The 13,311-nt window shown below is 29.0% G+C and overlaps 4 protein-coding genes across 4 annotated transcripts; all 4 read left to right on the top strand.

Annotated features, from left to right (window-relative positions):
- Positions 1 to 2,804: 2,804 nt before the first annotated feature.
- On the top strand, positions 2,805 to 3,227 carry LOC115700326 (uncharacterized). The gene has a single exon (XM_030627895.2). The coding sequence runs from the start codon at positions 2,805 to 2,807 to the stop codon at positions 3,225 to 3,227; it is 423 nt and encodes a 140-aa protein (XP_030483755.2).
- Positions 3,228 to 4,071: 844 nt separating this feature from the next.
- Positions 4,072 to 5,943, top strand: LOC115698834 (cystinosin homolog). Its single transcript, XM_030626030.2, has 8 exons — positions 4,072 to 4,302; positions 4,409 to 4,541; positions 4,710 to 4,799; positions 4,945 to 5,069; positions 5,171 to 5,213; positions 5,312 to 5,429; positions 5,518 to 5,567; positions 5,651 to 5,943. Exons 1-8 carry the CDS (start codon positions 4,184 to 4,186, stop codon positions 5,792 to 5,794), a joined length of 822 nt encoding a protein of 273 aa, XP_030481890.2. The 5' UTR covers positions 4,072 to 4,183; the 3' UTR covers positions 5,795 to 5,943.
- A 1,494-nt stretch (positions 5,944 to 7,437) lies between these two features.
- On the top strand, positions 7,438 to 8,419 carry LOC115698643 (uncharacterized). Its single transcript, XM_030625771.2, has one exon. It carries the CDS (start codon positions 7,681 to 7,683, stop codon positions 8,305 to 8,307), a length of 627 nt encoding a protein of 208 aa, XP_030481631.1. The 5' UTR covers positions 7,438 to 7,680; the 3' UTR covers positions 8,308 to 8,419.
- A 1,607-nt stretch (positions 8,420 to 10,026) lies between these two features.
- On the top strand, positions 10,027 to 13,302 carry LOC115699543 (protein FAR1-RELATED SEQUENCE 5). The gene is made up of 2 exons (XM_030627011.2): positions 10,027 to 10,298; positions 10,679 to 13,302. Exon 2 carries the CDS (start codon positions 10,683 to 10,685, stop codon positions 13,095 to 13,097), a length of 2,415 nt encoding a protein of 804 aa, XP_030482871.1. The 5' UTR covers positions 10,027 to 10,298; positions 10,679 to 10,682; the 3' UTR covers positions 13,098 to 13,302.
- Positions 13,303 to 13,311: the final 9 nt, after the last annotated feature.

Raw genomic sequence — 13,311 nt, 5'->3', positions numbered from 1 at the left:
TAATTAGTATTTTTTTTTTTTTTGTATATTTGTGTGTGTATGGTTTGATTTGATTGTCTGATAAAACTGGTTTCAATTAACTTTATTATTAACATTTGTATTTTGTTATGATTTTTTATAACGTCAAAACTGGTTTCACATGTCGAAACTGGTTTCACAGATTTTAATTGTTCTTTAATAGGGTTGCTCAATTTTTATGATATTATTATTTATTTTTTAGTTTGTATAAAACCAGTTTTCTTATTGTATGATATTTGAACAACAATTTTTATTTTATTTTAATTAATCAGTTTCTGACACACATATTATTTTATTATTTTCATAACTGGTTTTTTTAAGTAACTAGTTTTTATAACTATTTTTTTTTTATTTTTGTTCATAATTGAATTTTATTCAATTTTTTATTAATTTATTTCAAGAAACTGGTTTTTATTTGTTTGTTTTTATTTTGGTTGTTTTACTAACTGTTTTGTTTTTCTTTGTTATTCTTTTATGGTTTTTATTGCACTTTTGTCTCTTTAATTTTCTTTGTTTCTTTTTTTTTCTCTTTCATTTTAATTTATGATTCTCTTTGTTATATTTGCTGCATATTGTATGTTTAAATTAACTCTAATTTTTGAGCAAGCAAATGAAAAATTAAATGTCAAAATAAAGAATGAAGTTAGAAGTTTGATTATTACGTATTGATATAAAATTTATATGTTCGAAACTAGTTTTTAAATTTAGTATCGTTAATTTGTAAAAGTTTAGTTATTAGGCATTGTGTATTTTTTATTATGTTATTGATGAAACTATTTTTTTTTTTTTGCCTCTTTTAATGAAATAATTCGTTTATTTTAATATTGATGAAACTGGTTTTTAAAGTTAGTATCGTCTTTAGATTGTAATTTTTTTCATTATCTTGTTGATGAAACTATTTTTTGTATTCTTTAAATGAAATTATTGGTTTCTTTCAATGTTGATGAAACTAGTTTTTAAAGTTTGGATTTTTTTTAGATTATGATTTTTTATATTGTTTTTTTTTCAGGATGATGTTGATGAAACTGGTTTTTTTTTCTGCTGTTTTTAATGGAATAATTAGTTTTTAACAAAAAAAAAAAAAAAACAAATAGTAGTTTAAATAAAAAACAAGTTTAATTTTTGTAAAAAAAAATGAAATAAAAAAATGTACACTTATTATATATATTAAGAGAAAAAATTTAGGTTGAGAAAAAAAATTAAAAAAAAAAAAAGAGAGACAAAAAGAAATTAAAAAAAACAATAGAGAGAGATAAGCGAAAGAAAGAAAAAAAAAAGTAGCAACTGACTTAAAAGTTGAAAAGAAAAAAGAGAGCCAAAATTGACTAAAAAATATATAAAAAAGACAAAAAAAAAAAACTTTTTGAAGTTTCAATAAGTAAAAAAGAAAAAAAAAATTAATAAAAGTATAAAAATAAAATGTTCTTGTCAAATTAAAAATGTAATGTTTGAAAAAAAATGTAATATTTGGTGTAAATTTTTCAAATAAAAAGAAACCCAAAAATGTAAGTGTAAAATAAATTAAAAAATAAATAAAACTAATTAAGCTAAAAACAAAAACATAAAATATGGGATTGGATAATAAGTTTATAAAAATATGGCATATCAAATACCATAAAAAATCTTAAATGTAAAAAAATGCCATAAAAGAGTGGCAAACTTAAAAATGCCATATTTTTCTAACTTTGTTATGAAATCCTATATTTCATGTAATTTTCACTTAAATAAAAGTACCAATTTTTATTTGTGTTTTTTCAAAAAAAACAAAATCACATATTTTTCCTAAATTTACTTTCCATGTTTTTTATTAATCATTAAAACTATAATTTTGCTATTTAATTTAGTTGGTATAACAAATATTGTGTAAATAGCCAATTAAGTCCAAACACATATAGATTTATTACATTTTATTAAAAGTAATCAGGGTTACTAACTAGCATTTTGATTAGGGGTGCACATCAGGTGGGTTTTAACGGGTTTCAAATTTTCGAGTTTGGGTTTTGAAATTTTGGGACTGAACTCAGCCGTATGAAATCTAGATTTTCGGGTCCAGGTGGGTTGGGACGGGTCGAGTTTCAGGTTAAGCTAGGCTCTTATTTTTTTTTAAATATCATTTTTTCAATAAAAAAAATTACAAAATAATACAATTATACAATATATCTTCATTATATATACATATTACATAAACTAACACATTAACAATTTAACACACACTCACAAATTTACAATTAAAAAATTAACATATATATAATATAATTATATAATATATATACATAAAAATTAAAAATAAAAAAATGAAAAAAAATGTTGGCTTTCGGGTAGATTTTAGATTTTGAAACCCAAACCCGACCCAGTACATAACCGGGTTACACCCGAACTCGGTATACTAAAATTGAAATCCAATATTTGTGATTGTGAGGTTTTCAAGTTTCAGGCTGAGTAAATTGCGAGTTTCGAGTATAATTGTAGACCCCTATTTTTGATAATGTGATAAATACAAGTTTCTTTTTTTACATTGATTTGGTACATGATTTGATACCCTCTAACACCACTAATATCTTTAATTTCCATATAATGAAGTCAACATTCTTATTTGTCTTTTCATGACACTATAGCTAGCTTGGTCAACACGTCTATGCCTTGCCTCCCAAGCTCATATTATAATTATTCTCAAAACTTTTTACAAACTTATGATATTATAAATATAGAAACAAAGCCATATTACACTCTTCAGCCAGGGTCATCTCAAATCCCAAAGGCCACACAATAATCAATTTACCCAAAACATGAAATGGGACAAGGAACAAGGTTACCAACATGAGGTGGTTCGGGCTAATCGGACCCATCCTATATCCGAAACCAGAAACGTGAATCGGGTCGGGTCACAACCCGTTAACCCATCCGGATCGTTCACTTGGGTGTCCCCGACCAGGCCCAAGCTGACATGCAAGTGTTGCGGTCAGCCTCCGTGTAACGGGTGTCACTTGCGGCCATCGTGGAAAGCAAAGGACAAGACTAAAGGGACACGTAGGCTTAAATCAAACGACACCGTTTTGGTTTATAAGGATTTGCTTTCTGGGTTTTCTGCCACCGCCATTTTGGATCTTTTTGATCGTGATTATCAAATCAAGTACTCCATTTACGATACTTGTGAGAAAGACCAGCAGGAGGAGGAAGAAGAAGAAGTTGACTGTGATTATGATATCTAATTGCTGACGTGGCTCTAGTTGATTGGTCGTCTTTGTGATGTGATTGTAAGAAAGAGAGATTAATTGGTGAAACATATCTTTTTGATGATTGAATTTGAGCTATATCAAACTGTTTGTTAAAAGTCTTCAAATAAACAAGACTTATTAATGCTTTTGTTAGAATGTATTAGTTATTTCTTTTTTTTTTAAAAGAAAAAAAATTAATTGGTTGATCCGTCAAATTTATTATTATTTTTTTAATTTTCTTCCCATCTCAAAAATTTATAAATACACTTATTTTCAATAATTTTTATTTTACATAAAATATATATTTTTAATTATATTAATTTTATTTTTTTTTTTCTTTAAATTTATATTATTAAAAAAAATATTTATTAAAAATAAATTATATTTTAAATATTATAAAACATAAAATTAAATAAAAAATTATATAAATTTATTAAAAAATAAAAAACTAATTTAAAAAAGATTATAAAAATAAAATTAAATAAGTATTAAAACTAATACAGAATAATATAAAAAAATTAAAAATTATTTTATAGGTGCAAACAAAGCTTATAAATTTATGTGATTTTTTATTTTTACACTTTAAAATAATTATAACTAAAATTCATAACCCACATAAAAATGACTGAAAAACTCAAACCAATAAAACATAAAAAATAATATATGTATTATAAAATATATTAATTATTACTAAATTTCTAAATAAATAAATAATAATAACAATATAATAATAATAATAATAATAACCCAAAATGTGTCGTATTGTTTCCTTAAAAAAAAATGTGTCGTATTGTTTTATATAATGTAATCCTCAATTTTGTAGCACTTCTATCTGGCCACCCACTAAAACATTATTTTTAGAAAAAAAAAAATGTTTGATATTTTAGGATATTTTTTAATAATCTGACACAATAACCAAAAAAAAAAAAAGTGAAGAAGAAATAATAATAATGGGTTCGTGGAATACGATACCGATGGAGATAACATACGAAGCTTTGGGTTGGATTGCTTTTCTCTGTTGGTCACTCTGTTTCTATCCACAAGTCATCTTAAATTTTCGTCGAAAAAGGTCAACTTTTTCTTTTTTTAGATTAAACCCAGTTCATATTTTCTTCTCTTTTGATAAAAAAATTTCTAATTTTGGTGATTTTTTTTTTTTTTTGTTTTTGATGTAGTGTTGTTGGGTTGAACTTTGATTTTATAGTGCTAAACTTAACAAAGCACACTTCTTATCTCATCTACAACGTCACTCTTTACTTCAGTTCCACTGTCCAAAACCAGTATTTCCAGAAATATGGCTTCGGCCAGGTATATGTTAGTTTATTTACTATTTTAGTACTAAAAAAGATATTCTTTTTCTTCTTTTTTCCTGAATTTTACATTTTCACCAGTAATTATGGAATTTATGCAAAAATACCACTTTTTAAATTAAACAACATCTGTCTTATATTTTAATTGTAATTTTTGTTGTGGCAGATGATACCTGTGGCAGCTAATGATGTGGCTCTCTCTATACATGTTACACTCTTAACAATAATTCTCTTATTCCAAATATCAATCTATGAAGTAAGTTTGTTTTGTTCTATACTGTACTGTAGTCTCATCTCACATGTTGAGTAAGATTGAAAATTATGGCTAACTAGCCAAAAATTAATGTCATTTTTGGTCTTGCTTTTCCTGTTGATGATGTGTGTGTAATGTCTTTATACAGAGAGGAGACCAAACCATCTCCAAGATTGCTCTTCTAATAGTCTCTGTTGTGTGGTTATTTGCTGGGGTTTGCTTTTTCATTGCTCTCCAAACCCAATCTTGGCTTTGGTTAATCTCTATATTCAAGTAAGATGTCTCTTTCAAGTATATATCTTAAGCATAATTCAATGGGAGTATCTTGACCAAAAAAAGTTTGCATTCTGAATTAGTCCATATTATTGTTTCAGCATAATTCAAGTTTGTATGACAGTAATCAAATATACACCTCAGGTCAGATAAGCCTGTCTTTTTGATTATACATTTTGGCCTCTAAAGTACTTTAGAGCTTTCATTATAAACCAAATATATATATATATAATTATTTATAGGTATTCATGAACTTCAAGAGGAAAAGCACTGAGGGGTTTAGTATTGGTTATGTTCTATGTGATTTTTCTGGTGGAGTTGCAAATTTTGCACAAATGATTGTACAATCCTTAGATCAAAGTAATAATATTACCTTCATTTTTCATTTTAATCCCATTTAATGAATAGTTCAATGATAATTTATTTGAAATTTTGTCATTTTTTTCAGATTCTTGGGTAAACTTCACTGGAAATATAGGGAAAATACTTCTATCCTTGGTATGACCACTTTTCTAAACTATTTTCTATGATAACATATTTCTCTATTTATGTTGAAAATGAAATTTATTAAACTATTGCAGATTTCTATGTTCTTTGACCTTGTATTCATATGCCAACGTTTTCTGATCTATTCCACTGGGAAAGTGAAACTCCCATCTGAAACCAGCATTGGAAAACAACCACTTATTATTAGTGATCACACAGAGGAGGCTGACAATGTTTGAGGAAAGTATAATTTGAAGTACTGAAAAGTTGCCATGATTCTCATTTACAAAAAGATTGAGGTTTTGATAACCCAGCAAAGGAAAACAGCTCATTCTGTAAGAAATGTTCATATTTTAATTTTAGTGAATGAAGGTGCAATTTGATCCCAACAATGGGTACAATGTGTATAGTTTCTAGTTATTTTACGAGGCATTCTATTGTGTAAATAGTAAAAAAAAATAAACAATTAATCCACATGATTAAACACCAGTATCTTTATTTTATTGTAGATACTTGGATTGTGGACATAATATTTGGAAAATCAATGTAAAAATAAATAAAGACAGAATTTTAGTCCCAACCAACAATGGATTTAAGAACCCTGTGTATATTTTCTGTAAATAAATAATACTTTTTGTGTGTTTTTCATTTGATGTAATATTTTAGTCTAAGACTCTGTTCATAAGTAGATTATAGGTCAAAGGAAGTTTAAGCTTAAATTTGAGAGTTTTACATGAAAGAACACTATAGTACTACCATCTTAATCATGTAAAAACTATTGAGTTGGTTATGTAATGTTAAATTGTTTCTTAATGTATGATATATTTAACATTTCATCTATTAATTAATAAAACTAATCCAAGTATGTTCCTTTCATTATTATCCAAAAAAGGTGGATTCTTGAGTCCAGTAATTTGGTTCATTAAAATTAAGTTTTCAAAGTACGTAACTTTATTTTAAATAATTAAATCCGCCGAATTATACAAGTGACAGTCCAATTAATTAATCTTGAATCTTTCATTGTCAAAAAAATAAACTTAAAGCTTTTCTCAACCGTTTTATGTGTCATATGCAAAAATAAAAAACCATAACTACTCTTAGAAAGCAATACTAATGATAAAATAATGCCTATATTGTATGAAAAGCCATTAGCAAAGCAATAATAATAATAAGCTATATATTACTCTTTCTAATGGTTACATTACACTCCCAATTAATCCGTTAAGAAGTTTATGTCTTAATCACTTTCGTAATTTATATTAATATAAATAATTATAGGGAGCATTTTAGGTGGTGGAACATCTCTTTTGTTCTTTTGTTTTTAGTGTTTAGAGAATATTTATGATTTATATGTATAAGTATAATTATAGGTATAACATATATTTTATCAATTTATAAAAAATTATAAAGATAAAATTTAAATAATTTTTTTCAGCGTGTATAGAAAAAACTAACCACAAGTATAAATAGAATACATTCATTAATTATAAAATAACATCACATGAAAATATAGAATTATGATTTGTATAAATATAGAAAATAAAAAAAAAAACACACACACTTTTTTTATTTGCAAAAAAAATGAAGCTAATTTTTCTATATATAAGAGCATGGTTATATTTGGCACAAATGTTCTTAATCTAATATTTTATCAAATTATATTGATGTGCTAACTTATAATTATTTGATTGACTAACGGTTTCTTATATAATATGTCACTTCTGTTTAAAGCGTCTTTTAGTATTTTTTATTGAAAAATGTTAAGAAGTATCTTAAAATGTCATATTTAATTTATATTGGTATAATTCAATATCAAATCTTACATATTTTAATTGTAATAAATAATATAAAAAACCACACCTATTCACAAGTATAGTGTTGGACATGCCTAATAGCAATTTATTTTTTCACTATATAAGCATATATTCTCCTTATCTATTAGAGTAGATAAATGGCTTGGTCCACACGTACAAAAATATAAAAAATAAAAAGCCTTGCTTTCCAAGCTTATTTTAAAAAACAAGATCAACCCCCTTTAATATAAATAAATATCAAAGGCAAACAACTAAAGCTCTTCAAAACCATATTTTCTTATTTTTTCTGTTCTCTGAAATTTGGAGAGAAAATGAAGAGAGAGGGTCGTCAACATGGGATGGTTCGGACCTTAAGAATCCTACCCTCACCGTTAAACCCAAGACCCGAGACCCGTTTCGTGAACCGGTTCGATTCCCCAGCCACAGCGGGGCTGTTCACTCGGGTCTCCACCAAACCCACGGGCCACTCTAAATTCACGGGCAAGTGCGGGCAGCCACGTTGCAACGGGTGCCACTTGCATCCGACGTGTAAAGCCAAGGATAAGACCAAAGGCAATATGAAGCTCAAGTCAAACGACGTCGTTTCCAATCACAGGTTGCTGACTTGGCGAGTCGTCGATGGCCGAACTGGGTTGAATAATGTTTCTGGGTTCTCTGCCACTCAGATCTTGGATCAACTCTCCGATTTCCATGAAGATGATGATGATGATGAAGAACAAGTAGAAAGTGGTTATGGTTATGATTATGGTCCAAATAATGCTAATGAGCCTATTAGGATTGATTTAGAGATCGATGATGAAACAGGGGTTGAGAATATCATCAAGAATAATGATGATGATGATGATGATGAAAAAGAAGAAAGAATGAGCTTTTGTGATGTGGGATTTGTGTTGGAACAAGAAGAAGATGATGGTTGGTGCTTGGTGGGAGAAATGTGATATAATTATATTAATATATCATTAATTGTTGTTTATATTTTTCATTGATATAATATGTATGTTCCAATTGTGTGTGTGTGTTAATAATAAGGAATCATTATATCTTTCTCTTCTTCTTCTTTTTTACGTTTTTTGTTGGGTAATTTTTTCCTTATAGAATGTGTATATAATTATCCATATATAATTATAAATACAATTGAAATTGTTTGGTATGGACTATAATAGCGTGTGGGACTGTGGGGTGTGTGGTTTCCTAGTTAGCTAGCTAGGTAGAGTTGATAATTTGATATGTAATTAAATTAAAAGTAGTATGTATTACGTGTAGGGAAATGTATAAATAAATGGTATATAATTGAATGGAGTTTAGTGGAAATCCAAGTCATTGAACTAATCATATGTATATTATCACTAGTTTCAACTATCTTCTATTCTATTATATATCCATTTAGCTGCAAATATATACATAGTCGGTGCAAACAAAATTCTCAACTCAACAACATTATTAATTGTTAATTTGTTATCATCCTTTCATTCCATCCATTCATCCAATAATAATAATAATATTCGATAAAAAATATATTATATTAAATGATGTAGGACTCCATACTTATTAATTATTGATATAACACATTATCATTAGGTATCATTTACCATTTCCCTTATAAAAATTATATATAGAGTTCTTTTTTGATAAAAGAAAAAATATAGAAAAATTTATAAAAATACTAGAATTTGATTAATTTTTACAAAAATACTGTCACATGAATTTTTTTCAAAAATATTATATTTTTATAAAACAACATTAGAACACTAAATAAAACAACTAAATACAACACTGGAACAACTAAAAAATAACCGTAAAACAACAGTGAAAATTTAACACAATACACAGTATAAAATTTACACAATTTTTTTTTAAAGAAAATTATATCCCACAATATAAAAATAAAAAAATTAAAAATTTTAGTATGTGATATAATTATTCCTAAATATATATACTCTTGCATTGTAATTTATATCTCAGAAATTTTGTATATCCTCTTCATAGAAAAAAAAAATAGACTATTTTACTTTAAAAATTTATTATTAATATATAATTTTTATATTATAGAAAGGTGTGAAATTATTATGCTATATCTATGGTTACTATTATTAATATTTTTTAGTTTTTGTTTTCATATTTTTTGTATTAAAATAATGTTTGTATATACTTTTTCTTATTTTAATATTTTTGTATGTATCTTTAGGGGGTGTTTATAAAAATCGAAAATTCGAAACCAACCATCAAACTGATCAGATCGTAACTAAATTTTTGGTTCCATGTCATCATTGAATTTGATGGTCGGTTTCAGTTACGGTTTTTTTAATATGGCGGTCAGTTTCGATTTTTAAAATAAAAAAATAGTTAAACTAAAAAACTGTTAAAACCGCCAAAAATACCAAAAATCGTCCAAAACCGCCAAACTGAAAAACCACTAAAAACTGTACGCTCGGTTTTATACGATTATAATTTCTAAATAATCAGTTACCGTTTTTGTAAAATAAAAACCGTAACCGATTAATCAGTTATAAAATTATAAAAAACTGACCATAACCCACTAATTTTCACCTATATGAATCTTAATAGAGTATCTTTATAATTGTTTGGGCGTCAAAAAAACACCCTTATTAAGAAAAATTTTATTTTTCTATCTTTTTCTTAATTTTTACAAAAGAATATGCCTATGAGTCTACATGCAGTATAGAAATCACCTAACATGTGCAATGAAGGGTTGATTGGCAAATGAAAAGTTGCCACGTCAAAAGTAAAAATCAAAACAAATAGAAGGCCACGTCTGCTAGGTCTCTTTACCCTCGTTCTCTTCATTATTGTTTTGCCCTTTTCAGTAACCGAACGAAGCGGACAGAAAAGCCCTAATCTCTACAATTCTTCCGGTTGCTCTCTCTCACTACACTGCCGACCAACCATTTACCAAGATCAAAAAGATCAGGTCCGTTCATTTCATTCTTTACCCAACATCGAATTCTTCTCCTTTGCTTAAACTTTTCTTTCACAATTCTAACTTATTTCCGGTAAAAGGAACATTTTTGTTTAATTGACCTTTTTTTTTTTTGATAATTTGAGATAAACCCAGTTGAAATTTTGCTTCATTGCTCATTGCTACACCGTAAAGTTTTTTTCTTTTCATTAAAATGTTCTGTATTGGTTGAGTTGTTGGTTGTGGTTGATTCAGTTGAGTTAAAGCTTCAATTATATTATTAGCTCGGTTTTTAATTCAATATAAGTCAATGAATGTTATGTAAATTATGCTCCATATAGGATTCCTGTTAATGGGTTTTGTCTCATTTCTTGACCATTTATTCAATGAAGGTCAATGGACTCTAATGAAGAAAATAAAGAGAGGTGTCAGAGTCCAAGAGGTTCTTCTTCTGATATGAGTCAGGTGGTTATTGCTGGTTTTTGTGGTCAGAGTGAAGGAGGTGAAAGCCTGAAGAATGTTGTAAAGAATAGAGTGGTTAATGATGGTGAACATGATGAGAACCAGAGCCCAAATGTTTCATCTGTTGACATTGATGGTGAGGAATGTCAAACCCCAAAATTATCTTCTGTTAATGAGTGTGAAATGGATGTTGATTATAGTCGTTTTGAGTCTTCCTCGGTGGATTTATCAGAATCTGGCAGTGGTGTTAAGGATGAGGAAGAAGACTTATATTTGGTTCCAGATGTTGGGATTGAGTTTGAATCAGAAGACCATGCTTACAAATGTTATAGTAGATATGCTGTTTTGGAAGGTTTCAGTATCAGAAAAGATTTTGTAAACAAAAGTAGGATAGATGGTGCAGTGGTTTCCAGAAGATACACTTGTTATAGGCAAGGCTATCGGCCCGTCAGGCCGAATAGTAATGCCAGGAAACCACGGCAGGAGACTAGAACTGGCTGTTTAGCACATATGACTATAGCACGCCAAACCAATGACAAGTTCCGTGTCACTCATTTTGAAACGAAGCACAATCATGAGTTTGTTAACTCTTCAACAACTCACATGTTACCATCACAGAAGAGGTTGACTTTTGCTCAAGCAGTTGAGGATGAGTTATCTAATCATTGTGTGATAGATGGTGTACCAAAGCTTGGAATGGGGTTTAACTCAGAAGATCAAGCATATGAGTTTTACAATACATATGCTGGACGAGTAGGCTTCAGTGTTAGGAAAGATTATGTAAATAGGAGTAAGATAGATGGTGCTGTGGCATCTAGAAGATTTACTTGCTTCAGAGAAGGTTTTAGGCAGAGAGACAAACGCGATATGAACGTGAAGAGGCCTCGAAAGGAAACTAGAATAGGATGTTCGGCGCAGTTGGTCATTTCTAGACAGTCTGATGGTAAATATAGGATTACTCACTTCGAGGAAAAACACAATCATGAGCTAGTTGCTCCTTGTAGAATTCACATGTTAAGATCACAGAAGAGATTAGTTGTGACACAAGTTGAAGAAGGTAGTTTAGTAGATAGTTCTAATGGTCAGCAACAGGCAATACCAGCTTCGGATTTAATGTGTAAGACAGTTAGAGATATAGATTATAAAGGTAAACTACCATCCAAATGTACAAGAGAAATAAGGGAAGGAGAAGGTGTTAAAATGCAGCAATATTTTATTGGCAAGCATTCTAAAAACCCTTCCTTTTTCTATGCTATGCAACCTGATGCTGATGGTCAAATAACAAATGTCTTTTGGGCTGATGCAAAGATGGTGATGGACTATGGTGATTTTGGTGATGTTGTTTGCTTCAATACGAGTTACAAACTACATAAAGACTGCAGACCTTTTGCACCTTTTATTGGAATAAATCATCATAAACAAATAGTGATATTTGGTGCTGCACTTTTGTATGATGAAACACTTGAATCATACAAGTGGCTTTTTAGAACTTTCTTAGAGGCTATGTCAGGTAAGAAACCAAAGACTATCCTCACTGATCAAGATGTGGTAATGGCTGAGGCAATCAATACAGTGTTGGTAGGAGCACATCATAGAACTTGTCTGTGGCATCTATACCAAAATGGAGTCAAACAACTTGGTTACATGTTTGCAGGGTCAAGTTCTTTTATTAATGATTTAAGCCGTTGCTTTTTTGATCAGGAAGAGGAAGAAGATTTCATTAATGCATGGAAGGCTATGTTGGATCTGTACGGTCTATGGGAAAATGATTGGTTACATCAGATATATGAAAACAGAGAAAAATGGGCCATACCATATAGAAGGCATATTTTCTCTGCTGACATGGAACGTTCATTACAATTCGAAACTTTTACTACAAGCTTGAGAAAGTACTTGAATCCCGATTCGGATGTCATTCCCTTGTTAAAGCATCTAGCTAAATTAGTGAATGATTTTCACTACAAAGAATTGGAAGCTAACTATGATATGAGCCAACACCCTCCAAAATTAATGGGGGATGTAATTTTTTTGAAGCATGCAAGGGATTTCTACACTCCATCTGTATTTGAATTGTTCCAGCATGAATATGAGACATGTCTAAATATGGTTGTGAACCGATGCACGAACAGTGAGGCGCTATTCCAGTACAGAGTTAGTCTATATGGGCAACAGAGGGAGTACACAGTTACTTTTGATTCAGCGGATGACACGATTTGCTGCAATTGTATGAAGTTTGAGTGTGTTGGAGTTTTGTGCAGCCATGCAATGAAAGTGCTCGACTATAGGAACATAAAGCTTCTTCCAACCAAGTACATCTTGAAGAGATGGACAAAAGATGCAAGAGTCTGAAACTGAGTTAGTTGGCTACTTATAGCATGAGAAGACTATCTCATACTTCTTGGATGTAACAGTAACTTATAATTAGATATAGTTGCTGGATTTGGAGTAACAGCAGATTTTGTTCAAACAATATGTGAAGAAAATAATAGGAACAAGCAAACACTGTACATAAAATCAGAGCATTGTATAAAGAATGTTTCTTTTCTTTTCTCAACTATTGTAT

The sequence above is a fragment of the Cannabis sativa genome, chromosome 8, assembly GCF_029168945.1.
Source record: "Cannabis sativa cultivar Pink pepper isolate KNU-18-1 chromosome 8, ASM2916894v1, whole genome shotgun sequence".
Classification (NCBI taxonomy): Eukaryota; Viridiplantae; Streptophyta; class Magnoliopsida; order Rosales; family Cannabaceae; genus Cannabis; species Cannabis sativa.
This window is presented reverse-complemented; position numbering and strand designations above follow the sequence as displayed.